At 41.9% G+C, this 15,615-nt stretch overlaps 1 protein-coding gene across 1 annotated transcript in view; it reads right to left on the bottom strand.

Annotated features, from left to right (window-relative positions):
* Nucleotides 1–5,260, bottom strand: part of EDNRA (endothelin receptor type A) — a 58,123-nt gene extending 52,863 nt beyond the window's left edge. The window contains exons 1-2 of the mRNA XM_077770650.1: nt 5,009–5,260; nt 527–1,011 (exon numbers count right to left, since the gene is read on the bottom strand). Coding sequence (XP_077626776.1) covers nt 527–946 — 420 coding nt within the window. The 5' untranslated portion in view covers nt 947–1,011; nt 5,009–5,260. The remainder of the gene's footprint in view (nt 1–526; nt 1,012–5,008) is intronic.
* Between the last annotated feature and the right edge of the window lie 10,355 nt (nt 5,261–15,615).

Here is a 15,615-nt window from a genome sequence, read left to right as displayed (position 1 = left end):
AGTTTCTTCCCAAATTGCCCATCCACTCAGCAAGCTCAGGGTTGGCATGAGAATTTGCTTCCTTAGAGACCATGACTTTGGGGGCACCTGGGTGGCTCAGTCGGTTAGCCTCCGACTTCAGTTCAGGTCATGATCTCACAGTTTGTGGGTTCGAGTCCCGCGTTGGGCTCTGTGCTGACAGCTCAGAGCCTGAAGCTTGCTTCGGATTGTGTCTCCCTCTCTCTCTGCCCCTCCCTTACTCGCACTCTGTCTCTGTCTCTCTCTCAAAAATAAACATTAAAAAAAAAAAAAAGACCATGACTTTGAATAGTCTTCCCAGAAACACAATTTTGGTAACAATTAAGTTAGCAAATAAATGTAACATTTAACAAATAATAAAAATGTTAAAGGCCACCAAAGTTGAAGGCTGCAGAAATCACTCTCAGTAAAAACACAGACTAAAATTCCAAATGGCTGCAGCAACTCTCTTCCTGTGGAATCAGAACATAGGTTCAAACCTGCAAATATAGTTGTGGTTACTTCCTACCTTAAACACATTGATAGGGAGATCAATGACCACATAGATAAGGTCTCCAAGAGCAAGGCTGGCTATCAGTGCGTTGGGGCCATTCCTCATGCACTTGTTCTGGTAAATGATCCTGAGCAGAGTTGCATTCCCTACCATTCCCACGATGAAAATAGTACAAGATATCACAGTGTTAATGTATTTGAAAGCTGAAGTAATCTTAGTCTGCTGTGGGCAATAGCTGTGCATGGAGCCATTGCTAGGTAGGGCCAAATTCGTGGGTTGATGAGTGGTAACGAGGAAGCTGAGTTCTGTCCCATGAAAAGTGGTGAAATCATCCACCGGAGTACTTAGGTTTGTGCTGTAGCTCTCAGGATTATCACTGATCACAGATCCAACCAGCGCTACCCAGAAGGACACCTTGAGGCAAAAGGTTTCCATCGTGATGCAAAGTTGAGGAAATGTCTCTTAGTATGTTGCCTTTATACCCTCACTTCTTTTTTCACCTGGAAAAGAAAGAAGGAAAAATAATTGGTTACAAAATCCAGCGGACAATGGTTATTCACTGCTTCAAATAAAAAGTAGTATATATTTGGTAATTAGATAAGATCTGTCCGTGTCAGGTTACCCCATGTCAGGGAAAGAAAAAGAAGATCAAAGCTCCATTTTGGCAAATTCTCTTTATCTCTGTCTCTGTCTCTCTAAGCTCCTCTGCTTCCTTCTCTTTCTCTCTCTCATCTCCAGCCATAGCTATAGTTATATCTAGATTATAATATGGATGAGAATATATCAGTTTTTCCTTTAGTAGATCAAAAGTTACTTTTTTCTCTCCATTACATTGGCTGATAAGAACCTGAATTACAAAACTCTTCAGGAGTTGACATACAAAATTTTATTTATTAATGGAAGAAAAAAGACATTATTTGCCGAATAAAATTTACATAGTATAAAGGCATAAAATTAGCAACTTCTATAACTAACGATTCTATATTCCAAAAAGTGTACTGTTTTGCACATGGTAAATAATGAACATGGGAATAAAATGTAGCACAGGTAGTTATTTAAAATGTCACAAAATGCTCTTTTAAAATCAGAACTCTGGCTAACACCATCAATACATTTATCAATCTTAGTTTTTGATTAAAATTATATAATTTTTACAGACAAAATATTTATTTTATTGAAAATCCTGATGATTAATGTGTACAATCCACCTCTCTGGCAGGAAATTTTTTTCTCTCTCTTTTCCATTCTTCAGAAATTATTATCCCCATATTTGCCAGTGAGTGAAACTGGGAATAATGTCTTTCCAAGCGAGGCACAGAATTTGGCTTTCCAAGGGCTGTCTGTCTCATGCTCTCTTTGAAACATCCTATGTAGTTACATTTATTACGCCAACTGTGCTGAGCACTTCCCATGCATGGTGCCGTCTAATGCACGCCATGCTCCTGTGAAGTTGATAGACAGTTTGATTATAAACATAGGGGACCAGAGGCTCAGTAAAGGCAAGGAGTCTTCAAGTCCACAGGCGGTAATGGCAATGTTGATTCTAAGGTGGGTTCACGGAACTCTGAGCCTGAGCTCCTATCCACTAGACAACATTATCTATCTCTTACTTTCATGCCTTCTTAGCACCTACAATGTTTCAATGGAGTCTCCCAGAGTTTCTACTAAATAACAGATTCGGGAGGGTGATTACATGTTTTCAAAGATCATTTATTTTGTTTGTTTGTTTAAGGGACTTGCTGACAGCAAGTTGTCCTTCTTGCTCAGAGAGTCTAGGTTTCTACTTTAATCCTTAAAAGATATTGGAGGGGCACTTGGATGGCTCATTTGGCTAAGTTGTCTGACTCTTGATTTCAGCTCAGGACATGATCTCGTGGGTTTGGGAGTTGGAGCCTCACCTTGGGCTCTGTACTGATAGCATGGAGCCTGCTTGGGATTCTCTCACTCCCTCTCTCTGTATCCCCCCCAACCCCCATAATTCACTGTCTCTCAAAATAAATAAATAAATAAGCAAATAAATAAATGGGTTTTTTAAAAGAAAAGATGTAGAGGGAAATGAGGGAGTTGGTGGTAAAACAGTAATCAAAGGTAAATAAAAAATAGCTCCTCCCATTTAAATATTTTGGAAATTTTCTTCTCTGTGACTTTTTAATGATTCTTTAAATGAAGACCATAACCTCATTAATGCAGTGGCATGTGTCTATGATTTATATGCCCAGGTCATAATGTCATTTTTAAAAATTGTGTCCTTTTTCTTGATCTATTTATGGTCAGGTATTAACCGTTTTTAGGAATTTTGAAGTTATGCTGGGAAATCAATAGAGCTTAAGCTTAGACAATATGTCAATGAAATAAGATTTATTCAAGTTTTGCAGAAGATCTAAAGTAAGTACAAGGTGCAAATACTATATACTTTTGCCTTCCCCTGAGGTTTTTTCCAGGAACCTGAAACAATAACACTGTATGCATATTAATAATTTATTATGTATGCATCTGTTATCTGACTTGAGCTTTACAAGTCTGGTAAATATTCCAGGCAGGGGCAATATTCCCATTTTAATCATGAGGAAAGTGAGTCTTGAAGAAGTCTTTAAGGGCAAAAAGTGGCAGGACAGGTATAATGCCTCAGTTTGCTTTGCTTAATTAGAAGTAGTTTGCAGTTTTTTCCCGCTTCTTACAGTTTGGAGTGACTACTTGACCGAATATTGTTGATCTACAATGTGCCACTACTTGCATTCTACAGAGACAAAGACTCTAAGAACAAAGCATCTTGTCATTCTCCTCTTTCGATCATAGATATGGGAGAAAAGAAATCCTTCAATATGTTGTGCTACTTAATGACTATAGCCTCCTACTTTCCCAGTTGGAATGGACCCTTCAGTAATGTTTCCTTAAAAATAAGAAAGAGAAGGCCTTTCCTGGAAATAGAGTGGCTCTTTGCCCAGTAGAGTCCACTAGGAGGGTATTTAGTGAACTGACCTGGCTATCATGGGTATTATGCCAGTCGGGAAAGGTACCACTAGTGACTGAACATTAGCATGCTGGATTGCTTGGTCAGCTGATTAGGCAGGAGGTATGGAGGCCAAGGCTGTAGTTTCTTATCAAAGTGTGAGGTAGCTACCATTAAAGCCACTTTTCTTGTTCCTCTCGCAATGACACTACTATATCATTTCTGATGACATCTCCATCAGCTCTCAACAGGTAGTAAGCTGCAAAGGGATACTTGACAAAGATATGTGGGTACCATATTATCATTGGGTGAAAAATGCAAAACCAACCAACCAAACAAAAAGCCTCTCAAATGCATGTTCCTCCAAGAATGAATCTGTTGCACATTTCTATAGATCTAAGTCATGCTGTGCTTGGAACCCTCCGGCATAAGCAGACCTAGCTCTAGTGAAGCATCTCAGGGTCTACCCTGAAAAACATAGTTTATAGATCCAGCGTTCTTCATATTTAGGGGCTAAGAATTTGATGGAGTTCCAAGGCTATTATTAAGGAAGAAGACTGAATCCTTAGGTTTACACTGCAAGCACTTAACATCTTGGAGTCTCAGGATTAAAGTTCACCTGTAATTAGTAATTTGGAAATTCCAACCTTACCAAAATGGCATAAATTTAGAGCAAGTAATTTACTGAAAAGGTTGCCAACATGTTTCTCAATTAGTTAACAGAGGGGGCAGGAGGCCACGAACATCTACCAGAGAAGAGGAAAAAAAATAACCCAAACAAATAAACTAGGAACTTTTTATTAGTCTTCTGTGGGTTCTGCTTGCTGGGTAAGACATTAACAACTCTCCTTACTGACAACGCCTGACTTTAATATGCCTCCCACCCCACCCCCTCTGCCGCCAACTCTATCCGGGAACTCCATTAGGATGGTGTAAACAGAGGCTGATTATCTAGAAACAGCCCTTGTTTTCTGCACGTGAAAGGCAACAAGTGCCCTTTAAAGGAGAGCACAGAACAAAACGCCGAGAACTCTACAGGCAGGTTTCCAAATTAGCTGCGCTGGGGGTTTTCCAAAACACATCAGTCCCTCACACCAAGTGCCCTTGGCTACCCTTGGCATACCCCGGGTGTGCGAGGAGGAGAAGCAGGCGAGTAAGAAAAGCCTGCGAGGCGAACTTCACAAGTAGGGTCTGGAGCTAGCGACGAGGGCGTGATGTTCCACAAAGTTCTTACATGCTTGGGGGAAAAGGGAGACCAAGGAAAACCCTTGGCTTCCCTCTGACTAAAAATCCGAATCCCGCCTGGGGAGGCTGGGGGCTTTCGATCAGTCCCCCAACCCCCGCACGTTTCCGGAGCGCGCTCTTTCCCACAGAGGCACCCGTCCCGCCACGCGCCCTTGGGCAGGTGGGTGCCAGCCCCTGTGTGGAGGGTCGCCAAGCTGCAGGGCGCCGGGCGAAAACGCTCCCGGCTCGCCAGTCCTCCCAGGTGGCGCCCCCACCCCCACCCCGACCCCCGCTTGGGTCCCGGAGGAAAGAGTTGCACCGACCGTGGAGCTCGGCGGGCTCTTACAGCTGCCCGGTCCGCGCGCCGCGCCGGGGCGAGAGGAAGCGGAGCCGGCGAGGGTGGGTGGTGGCTGTCCCCGGCTCCCACGCCGCGGCAGCCCGGGAGGCACAGCTGCCTCCGCTACGGAAAGCTTCCTGGGCACGGCTTCTCCCGGGAGGTCTTCCCGAGCCTCCAGCCTCCGGCCACCGAGTGGGACGGAGCCTCTCCACCTCCTGTCCGCAATCTCCAGAATAAAGGGATGACTGTACGCGCGCGCGCGCGCGCGCGAAGACTCGCAAGAAAAAGAAAACTCCAGGGGAACACGCCTCCCGTCTGTCCTCCCCTTCTCCTCGAAACACTCCCAGACCTTCGACTCCACTCTGGGACAGCAAGAACGTCCCAACCTTCCAGCCTTCCTAGGAGGCAGACGCTGTAAAGCACAAAGCTGCCGCCCCCTCCCAGGCCCTGAAGGGCAACAGCCTTTTAACCGTTTCCTTCCAGACTGAAGTGGGGGTTGGCAGGCGAAGGAGGAGAACAGTTTAACAGACAAGACTCAGAACCGAGGAGGGCCTTGCTGAGAAACCCATCCCCTTCACAGGCAGATTGGATCCGTGAGGGAAGGACTGCAGTTAGAGCCAGGTCCAAGCCGGACGTCTCGTCTCGTCTCGTCTGCGTTCCCTGCCCCTTTGCTGGGCTTGTATGCCCCCTCTGAAGCTTACAGCAAGTTAAAGAACCAAACTTAGACAGCAGTTTACTGGATCAAGTTTTGCTTCTATCTTGTCTCTTGAAGCCTGCACCCAAGGCTGCATACCACTTCAGGGCAAGGCAGGAGAGTCTGTGGAAGGCTCCAGTGCCTGGCTCAGAGAAACCTACGATTCCTCAAGAAATCCAAACACTGAGGGTACAGACACTGCAGAAAGTGGGTCTCAGCATCTGTCTGTGATGGAGATTTTTATCTTAAATTAGGGAGTAGGAGAGGAGATGGAGGACAAAAGCCATTGCCTGTGACACATGAGAAAAAACTGAAGGCTCCTTAGAGAAGGCTCTCCCTTGGGTCCTTCAGTGCACTACCGGTGTGAGACATGTTGTGGAAATGTGAGTTTGGAGCTCTCGTAACTATTTCAGACTATTCTGGTTCTCTACTGCAGCTAAAGAAAGTCACCCTAAAACAGTAGTGGCTTAAAACAACAGCAATCATTTATTCATCAGTCTGCAGGTTGAGCAGGGCTTGGCTGGGACAGCTCATCTTTGTTGGGGCTGGAGGCTCCACTTCCAAGACAGTTCACTCACTCAGTGATACGTGTTGGTTTTTCTCCATGTGTCTCTCTACAAAGTGGTTTAGGCTTCCTCACAGTGTGGTGGCTGGGTTCCAAGAAGGAGTGTCCAAAGAGTCAGGAAGTTGAAGCTGCCAGATTCTTATGGTCTGGGCCTGGAGAATGGTACAGTGTTACTTCTGTGGAATTCTGTGCTCAAGCAGTCAAGGATCCCAGATTCAAGGTGATGGGATTTTGCTTCCATCTGTCGATGGAAGGAGTTTCAAAGAATTTTTAGGGGGCAACTTTTAAAACCATCAAAGAGATGCACAGAATATCACCATTGAAAGGGACCTTAATGGTCATCTAGTCCAATTGGACTAGGTATTACCCTGTGCATTAATCTATCTATAGCTTTCCATGACAGAGAGTCAGCCAGCCAGGATAACCAATAGCTTCTATAAGTAAGTGCCTTAGTTTGCATTGGAAAAAAAAAAAAGTGCCCCTTCAAGCACATGGCTTGCTCGTAACATTTCAGGGAAGAAAAGGTTATTGCTTCCTCCCAGAAAAGGCAGTTCTACACGAGGGTTCACACCTTGGAATATGAAACATGTACTGGATTTTAGCTCCTGCTCACTCTATGACCAGACACACTTGGAGAGTACACAACTTGTACAACTGAACATCTTACTCTAGCCAGTCTTTGGGAGAGCATATCCATCAGCCCCTGCATCCTGAGAACAGCTCATCCCACTGTGGCACAGGTTAGGATGGCTATTACCAAAAAGCAGAGAACAACCAGTGTTAACAAAGATGTCTAGAAATTGGCACCCTTGCACACTGCAAGTGGGAAAGTAAAATAGTGCAGTCACTGTGGAAAATAGTATGGTAGTTCCACAAACAATTAACATTAAATTACTTTATGATCCAACAATTCTGTTTCTGGGTACATACCCAACATAACTGAGAACAGGGACTCAAACAGATATGTGTACATCATGTTCATAGCAGCATTATTCACAATAGCCAAAAGATGGAGACAACCCAAATGTCCATTTATGGATGAATGGATAAATAAAATGTAGTGTGTATATATACAATGAAATATTATTTAGCCTTAAAAAGGAGTGAAATTCTGATACGTGTTACAATGTAGATGAAGCTTGAAGACTTCATGCTAAGTGAAATATGCCAGATGCAAAAGGACAGGTGTTGTATGATTCCACTTCTATGAGGTGCTTAGAGTAGTAGTCAAAACCAGAGACAGAAAGTAGTACGGTGGTTACTGGAAGCTGGGGGTTGGGGGAGGAATGTGGATGTATTGTTTAATGTGCTTCTGAGCATCAGTTTGGGATGAAAAAGTTCTAGAGATAGATGGTGGTGATGGTGGCACAACAATGTACTTAATGCTACAAACTTACACTCAAAAATGGTTAAAATGATAAATTTATCTTATGTATATTTTGCCACACAAAAAAATTCTTCCTGACATAAGATGAAATCTGCCTCTGTATAATACCTACCCTATATGTTTATAAAATAAATTTACTGCTTCTTCTAAAAAAGATCTTCAAATACAAGTAAATATGTATTATGTGGATCACCAGCGTAGATCTGCCTTTGTAGCTGATTGGGATGGCCTCATTCTAGGTGAGAACGACATAAACTTTCCTTAGTTGATGGAGATTCATATTCTTCTCTGCTTTACTTTGGGGAAAAAGGCTTCAGTGGATTTAAATCTGTTTTCCTTTAAATTAACTGCTTCCACTAATCCCTCTCCCCATACACAAGACATTATATACACACCCCACTCCTTATTTTTTAAAGTTTATTATTTTGAGAGAGAGAGAATGAGAGCACGAGCAAGGGAGGGGCAGAAGAAGGGAAAGAGAGAGAGAAATCTCAAGCAGGCTCTGCACTGTCAGAACAGAGCCTGACATGGGGCTCAGTCTCAGTAACCACGTGATCATGACCTGAGGTGAAATCAAGAATCAGACGCTCAACCAATTGAGCCACCCAGGTCCCTACTCACCCACTTCTATATTCCCTGCTTTGTACTTTTAGTGAACATATCATTAGTATATTTGACTAAGTTTCTTAACTTGACTTCCAAGGATTCTTTCTTTCCCCTGGAAGGAAGGTAGGTTGGATGCAGATTTGCAGGTTTTCTGGGTTTCAAGGAAACTTTCTTAATCACACTTGACTTCTGGTTCAAGCAGCTCATAAGTGGAGCATTACTGCAATGGTAGTTACATTGACTTTTCTCAGTATCATTATTATTATTGATTTCCTGAATAATAATTGTTGAAAATTAAGAAGTATTTAAGATAGCACTTAAGAGCCAAGTTTTCATGTGTCCTTGGGGTAAAAGTTCTTACAAATTTAATTTTCTTGATTCAAATTTGCAAATCCATTTCACAATTGCTAATTCCTACGATCCTCAAAGTCGAAATGCAATAAAGGATTTGAGTCTCACAGTGTTTGCTAAAAATGTTGTGTTCACTTTAGAGTTCCCTGGGGGAAAGGAAACATGAAGGGGTCAGAGAAGAACCACAGAGATAAAGAAAGGCTGGGAAGCTGGTTGTGAGAGGAGACGGGGAGAAACCAGGGAGATGCACATCACTGCAGCCTTCACACTGGGCAGAGCCGTGGTCAAGACTCACTGTTGACAATGAACATCACTGACCTGGAGAAGAAAAAGCAAGCCAGGTGAGTTTAAGTTTCATTTTTAACTGAAATTCACTACAGGCAGTTTTCTTGTCAAAGGAAGTATTCCAAAATGCTAGCTTGTAATACGTTGCTGAAGATTCTAAAGTGTTTTCTCACTGCAGTAATGTTGCACACAGTGGTCAAGACTGCAGATTACCTCATCAAAATATACTCAATGCATAATGTAGCCCAATGTTTTATAAACAGCTGGTGGCCTCATTGGAGGGCTGAAAAATCATTCAGTTTTAGCATCACTGATGATTAAGCAAGCAGATATTATTTGTCTTTTTATGACCTATTCCATATGGTCACAACCATTGAACTTAAGTTAGGACTTCAGCTATTCCAGTTTTCAGGAAAGGTAGGAGATAGACATCATAACATATGCCATGAGGAAATAAGTGGACAAACCCAGAAAGTGTGACATTTTAGAGGACAACTAGCCATGTCTCCTCAACAAGTCCGTCAATGAAAAAGGGGTCTTTTTCTAGATTAAGAGAGACTTAAAGGAGCATGACAACCAGCTGCACTGTCCTGGGTTGGATTCTGGTTTGGAGAAGTCAGCTGTAAGGACATTTGTTGGACAACTGGGAAAATTTAGATTTGGACTAGATATTAGATGCTGTGAAGAGCTTATTCATTTTATCAAATGTGAAATGAACTTTATTCAATGTGATTATTTGTGGCATATAGAAGAATTGTCTTATATTTTAGAGAGATTCTTTTAGTGGATATATAATTTACTTTTAACTACCAAAGCAGAAACAAAAATGACATGAGTTAAGAAAAAAAAAAAAAAAAAGAATGTAAAGCACCTAGCCTTGGCACATCATGGGAGCTCAATAAGTGATAGCCCTTTTCACTTTCATTTGTTCCTTCCTTGTTTGCCCATGAGGGGAATGATATAGCAGAAGAAGAAGCTTCACATGGCAACATGAATGACTTTTAGAAGGTGACAGAGTAGTAGTGACTAAGGCCAAGGAGATCAGTGGCGTCTAAGGAGCTACAAGGTAAATGCTGGAAGGGGGTCTGATATCTTCAGGTGGCTATGAGAACAATCATCCATAGCAGAGCTTATGCATCATGGCCCCAGGGATCCCCTTAATGACACAGGAGGGGCCTGAGGGTTCCAGGTTTTGCTGGTGAGGACTAGAGGCCAAGATGGCTGCTGTGAGGACATCATTGTGACTTTGACTCTTGAATGTTCCTTAAGGTTGGTATGGGTTCAGGAACTGTGGTTTGCACGTGTAATAAAAGAAGACAAACAAAATATGCCTAAAGCTTGAATACAGAGACTTAATCAAAAGAGGTGACAGCAGGTGTCCTGTGGAATAATGTCAGAACAGGAGAGGTAAGGACAATTAGCTTAGAGTTTGTTCTTTAGATATGTCAGGGAAACTTACAATACATTTTGAAATTGGCGGAAAAGATCACAAGGTGTCCTGTCTACTGCATTTTTTTGTGTTACCTGTGCCTTCCATCACCTTTGAGTTCTTTTACAACTCTGTAAGCTGTAGAAAACTGATAACAATACAAGCGATTCTTAAACATAGAAATAACAATTAATTTTGATTGGTAGAGATACAAGTGGATGTTGACCAATTATCTGCATCAGGCTCCGTCTGCCACAGTAAAATACTAGAGGCTGGGTAGTTTAAACAACAAAATTTATTTTCTTACAGTTTTGGAGCCTGGAAGTCCAAGATTAGGGCACCAGCATTCTCAGTTTCTGGTGAGAGCTCTCTTCCTGGCTTCTTGCCATGTCCTCACATGGCAGAGGGAAAGAGAGAGAGAGAGAGAGTGATACCCTGGTGTCTCTTTTTATAAGGGTACTAATCCCATCATGAAAGCACTGACTACCCTCACGACCTTATCTAATCCTAATTACCTCCCAAGGCCTATCTTCAAATACCATCACATTTGAGGTTAAGGCTTAATGCGTTCTGATCAATAATTTTAATGTGTGGAGGAGGGCGTTTGAGAGTGCAATTTTCCACACCACCAAGCAGTTCTCCAACACCAGCTAGATATTCTACAGTTCAACTCAATTCTGATACTATCCTCCCAGAAATAGCATCAGGTTCACCAGGTTAAGGACTCAGTATCAAGAGACGACACTCCACTTATGATACCAATCACAATCACCCAGTTTGTTGCCTGTGCTTCTGACTGACTGCCTATAAATCAGAGGTTCACACACCTTCCTACTGGGGTTTGGTTAATTTGCTAGAGTGGCTCACAGAACTCAGGAAAGTTGTTTACTCACTAGGTTACTGATTTATGACAAAGGACGTTAGAGGCTACTAATCAATAGTGCAATAAAGAAATACGTATGGTGAGGTCCTGCACAAATAAACTTGTCTTTGTGGAGTTTGGGGCCCAGCATGGTGGTATGTGTAAGTCATCTGATTCCCTAAGCTAGAAGCTCTCCCAGCCCTCTCCTTTTTTGTTTTTATGGAGGCATCATTGATTAAATTATTGGCCATTGAAAATTGATTCAGTCTCAGGGAATCAAGGCATGAACTGAAAGTTCCCCTTTCATGATTGGCTTCCCTGGCAACTAGTCCCCATCCTTAGTTGCTTTCCAAAACTCACCTCATTAACATAAACCCAGTTGTGTTGGAAAGGGGCTTGTCATGAACCTAAAACCTAGTTGTGTTGGAAAGATGCTTGTCATGAATAACAACAGACTCATTTTACCTTGATGGATCTGAAGTGTTTTTTTGGCAGGGAGGTCAAGGGACCAAATACTATAACAAAAGATGCTTTTATTGCCCAGGAAATTCTAAAGGTCTGGGGAGCTGTGAGCCAGGGATGGCTGAAGAAGATGAAATATATGTGAGATATATACTTTGGTCACCTGAGTGACCAAATTGTATTCCTTATAAATCACAATATCACAAGACTTCAATATATGATTTGAGGGGGAAACAAACATTCAGTTTAGAACATTTTGTCAGTAGACTCCCTGAATTCATGTCCTTCATGCATGCAGAATACATTCATTCTGTCCCCGAAAGTCTTCACTCATTCCAGCATTAACTCTAAAGTCTACGGTCCAAAGTCTCATGTAAATATCATCTAAATCAGATATGGGTGAGACTAGATACGATTCATCCTAAGGCAAAATTCCTCTCCAGGTGTGAACCTTCCAAAATGCAGTGGTGGGACATGCATTTCCTCGTAAGTAAGAGGAAGTTGTAAGATTACAGCATCTATAGGCTTTTAATGCTTTATGATTCTCTAATTCATTTCTCGTGGAGCTTAGAATCCACATACCTGAGTAGAATTAGGAGCAAGAAGACAGATTAGTATTGAAGGAGTTTGGAACAAGCCTCCCCAAAATGTGCTACTTTGACATGTTGATGATTTGGAGTTCAAGGCAATTAAAACCCAGCAGACTTAAGAAAATAATTTAACTCTCCTTTAAATTGCCTTAAAAATTTTAGATAGGGGCCTGGCCTAGAAAGAGAGCTGCTATGGAAGATAACGTTTTTTTCCCTTTCTTCTTTATTCCCCCTTTTTAAAATCAGAATGACCTATCTGAATGGCAGGGCAAACATAATTACCAAACATCTGCTTTTCTTATCCTCTTGTGAATCACCCTCCTCCTCTTTGAAGCCCCAGGCCCCTACCCCACTCCTCAGCTCAAGATGGCAAATGAGCCTCAATTGTCTGGTTTGTCCGGGAGTCTCATTGTCTTTATGGGGCCCCCATATGTAGGTAATTCAAATTGTTTTTCTCTAGTTATTCTGTCTATTGTTAATTTGATTATTAAACCTGCCAAAAAACTTAGAAAGGTGGATGGAAAGTTTTTTCATTCCTCTCCTACAGTGTGTTATCTCAGTTTAAACCGTGAGGCTAGAGAATAAAGTAGTGATGGACACAGCTTTGGTGGTTTGGTGATCAAGTCTCAGTAAGGCACAAATCCTAGAGATATGTAAAATGAAGGAGACAAAAATAGCAGACAGCTTATGCTGTATAACAGTCCCCTCCCCCAAAGAACATATTGGCTTAAAACCACAATAGTTTATGAGCTCATGTTATTGTAGGTCAGCAGTTTGGGTATATCTGGGTGGCTCTTTTGATGTTGGCTAGACTCATTCATGCAGTAGAGTTTTCTCATGTATGTGCAGTCAGGTAGCATTTGATGGCCTCACTCACATATCTGGCTTTTGGCCAGAGCAAGGGATTCACAGGGTCATGTGTCTTCCATCATCTAGCAGGCTAGCCTGGCTCATGCATCTGGTTGTACTGGGGTTCCAAGTGCAGGAAGAAAGGGCAAGCTCCAGTAACTAAGAAGTCTTCAAATGTCCTCCAGCACCATGTATTGCTATCATCCCATCGGCCAAAGCAGGTAACACAGTTAACCCTAGAGCCAGTACTGGAGAAGACTAACCAAGGACATAGAAATAGAGAAAGAACTATTGCAGCCATTTTTGCAAACAACCTAATGAAACAAAAATTGCTTGGGGGGAAAGGGTGCAGAGTGGATCTAGAGGATGAAGCGGAGAAAAAATTTTAAAAAAAGACTAAATTCTCCTATAGGGAGTTCAAAACAGTTTCCTAGTATTTATTAAGTAAATACTGTGTACCAGATTCTGTGCTAGGAATAGAAATTTAAAAAACCAATAACGAATAAGACATAACCCTATTCTAAAGAAGTCTAGAGTCTAATGAGGGGGAAGGATATGTAAGTAGCTTTAAAGCAACCCACTAAGTGTTAGGATAGAGCCATCTGCTAGATAGGGAGAACATTTTCTGTAAAGGGCTATTTAGGAAATACTTTGGCTTTGTGGACCCTACAGTCTCTGTCACAATTACTGGACTCTGCTTTTATCACGAAAAAGGTACCATACACAGTATGTGAACAAAGTGGCCAGGAGAGGAAGATTGAGTGAATCCATTAGGGTACCAAGAAAGGGAAGCCAGGTTTGAGGGGCGAGAGAGGTTTATGTAAGTGGGAAGAAGATGAGTTCAGTTTTTAAACAGCTTGAAAACATTCAAGTGGACGTGACTGATAACAAAGCGTGTATGGAACTGTAGGCCTGGGTCTAGGTGAGGCTTCAGGCTTGAGTAAGGATAGTCATCTGTTACTGTAGCCATGAGTTGGAAGCATTTCATTTGGAGACTGAATGTGAAAAAGAAAAGGGGAAATAAACCAGGGTAAGCCTTGTACAAAGCATTCAGTTAGAGTAAGTAATAACCAGAGCTTGTCAAACAGAGAGAGAAGCATCAAAGAAAGAAGCGGGGAAGGGCAGTGTCTGACACAAGGAAAGAAGAGAGTTACAGGAAAGAGTGGTGGTCAAGAGAGGTCAAAGGGAATGAAGAGTCAGAATGGGTCAGGGAGATGGACAATAAGGGAGATATTGTTCTAAGGATGTCACGCTGAGCCTTTAGGCAAACTCTTCTGCTCTACACACATTCAAAATAACTTAGTAATTAGAAACAGTGCAAAAAGACATGCAGGAACATTGCTAAGTAGTGAGTATAAGTCTTCCTGCTAAATTTATTTCTGTAATATGTGGAAGAAAAATCAACACCATCTACAATTACCATGTACTACGTTGGGCTTTTTTTCAAGCTTCTTGGTAAGTTTGGGAAAGGAATTTTATTGGGAAACAATTCCACTTACATTTTTTTATATAGAGGTGAACAAGAGACCCGGAAGCTTGCATGTAAGGTAAAGGTTGTAAGCAAAGCCACTTTCTGATTTCTAACTTCTGTTTTTAGAATGCTGCTAAGATGTTTTTCACTACCTCAGCTCAATTCTGAGAATTGAGAAATTCTGAATTAAAGAGAAAAACAATGGAGATTTCCAGCGTTTCATGTATTTTACTTACTAACTTGAGGTAGTGTTTAATACAGTGTGTTCTGTAGCAAAGCCTTCCAAAGTTTTTCATCTTAATTTGTCAGCCAGAGCTTTAAGATTGCTCTTCTGAAATAGATATCCCAAACCGGGTGACAGGTGTTGTAAGGAATTTAGAATTGAGATTCCAAGATTCCATCCTCAGGGTGCATCACCAACAACAGTCACCTCTCACGGATATCAGGTTATTTCCCCAGACGCTCTTCTTATCCCTCACCTGGAAGACTTAGAGGTGGCTCTGCCTGAAGGATGATGGACAGATTAGGCATCCTCCAAAGGACCTTTGTTTACAGCTCCCTGATTTGAATACATTTGGGAGGACATCTCTATTTGCTTGCCAGGACTGTCATAACAAAATACCACAAACTGGGTGGCTTAAACAATAGAAACTTACTGTTCACAGTTCTGGAAGCCAGAAGCCTGAGCTCAAGGTGTCAGCAGGCTTGATTTCTTCCGAGGCCTCTCTCCTTGCCTTGCAGATGGCAGCCCTCCTGTGACGTCACATGGTCTCTCTCTGTGTGAAGGGGTATGTGTGTGTCTTAATCATCTCTTCTTATAAGGTCATACTGAAATAGGGCCCTATCATATGATCTCATTTTACCTTAACCTTAGTTACCTTTCTAAAGGTACAGTTACAGATACAGTTACATTCTCGGGTATTGGGGGTTAGAATTTCAGCATATGAATTTTGGGGAGAACATAATTCAGCCCATAACAACATTTAATATTTGCACTCTCTGGCATGAAATGCCTTGATTTTGTGAACATATTTAGCACACA

The sequence above is a fragment of the Crocuta crocuta genome, unplaced genomic scaffold (genome assembly GCF_008692635.1).
Source record: "Crocuta crocuta isolate KB4526 unplaced genomic scaffold, BGI_CrCroc_1.0 scaffold345, whole genome shotgun sequence".
In the NCBI taxonomy this organism is placed as follows: Eukaryota; Metazoa; Chordata; class Mammalia; order Carnivora; family Hyaenidae; genus Crocuta; species Crocuta crocuta.
The sequence above is the reverse complement of the archived record's forward strand: the minus strand, read 5'-3'. Positions and strand labels throughout refer to the sequence as shown.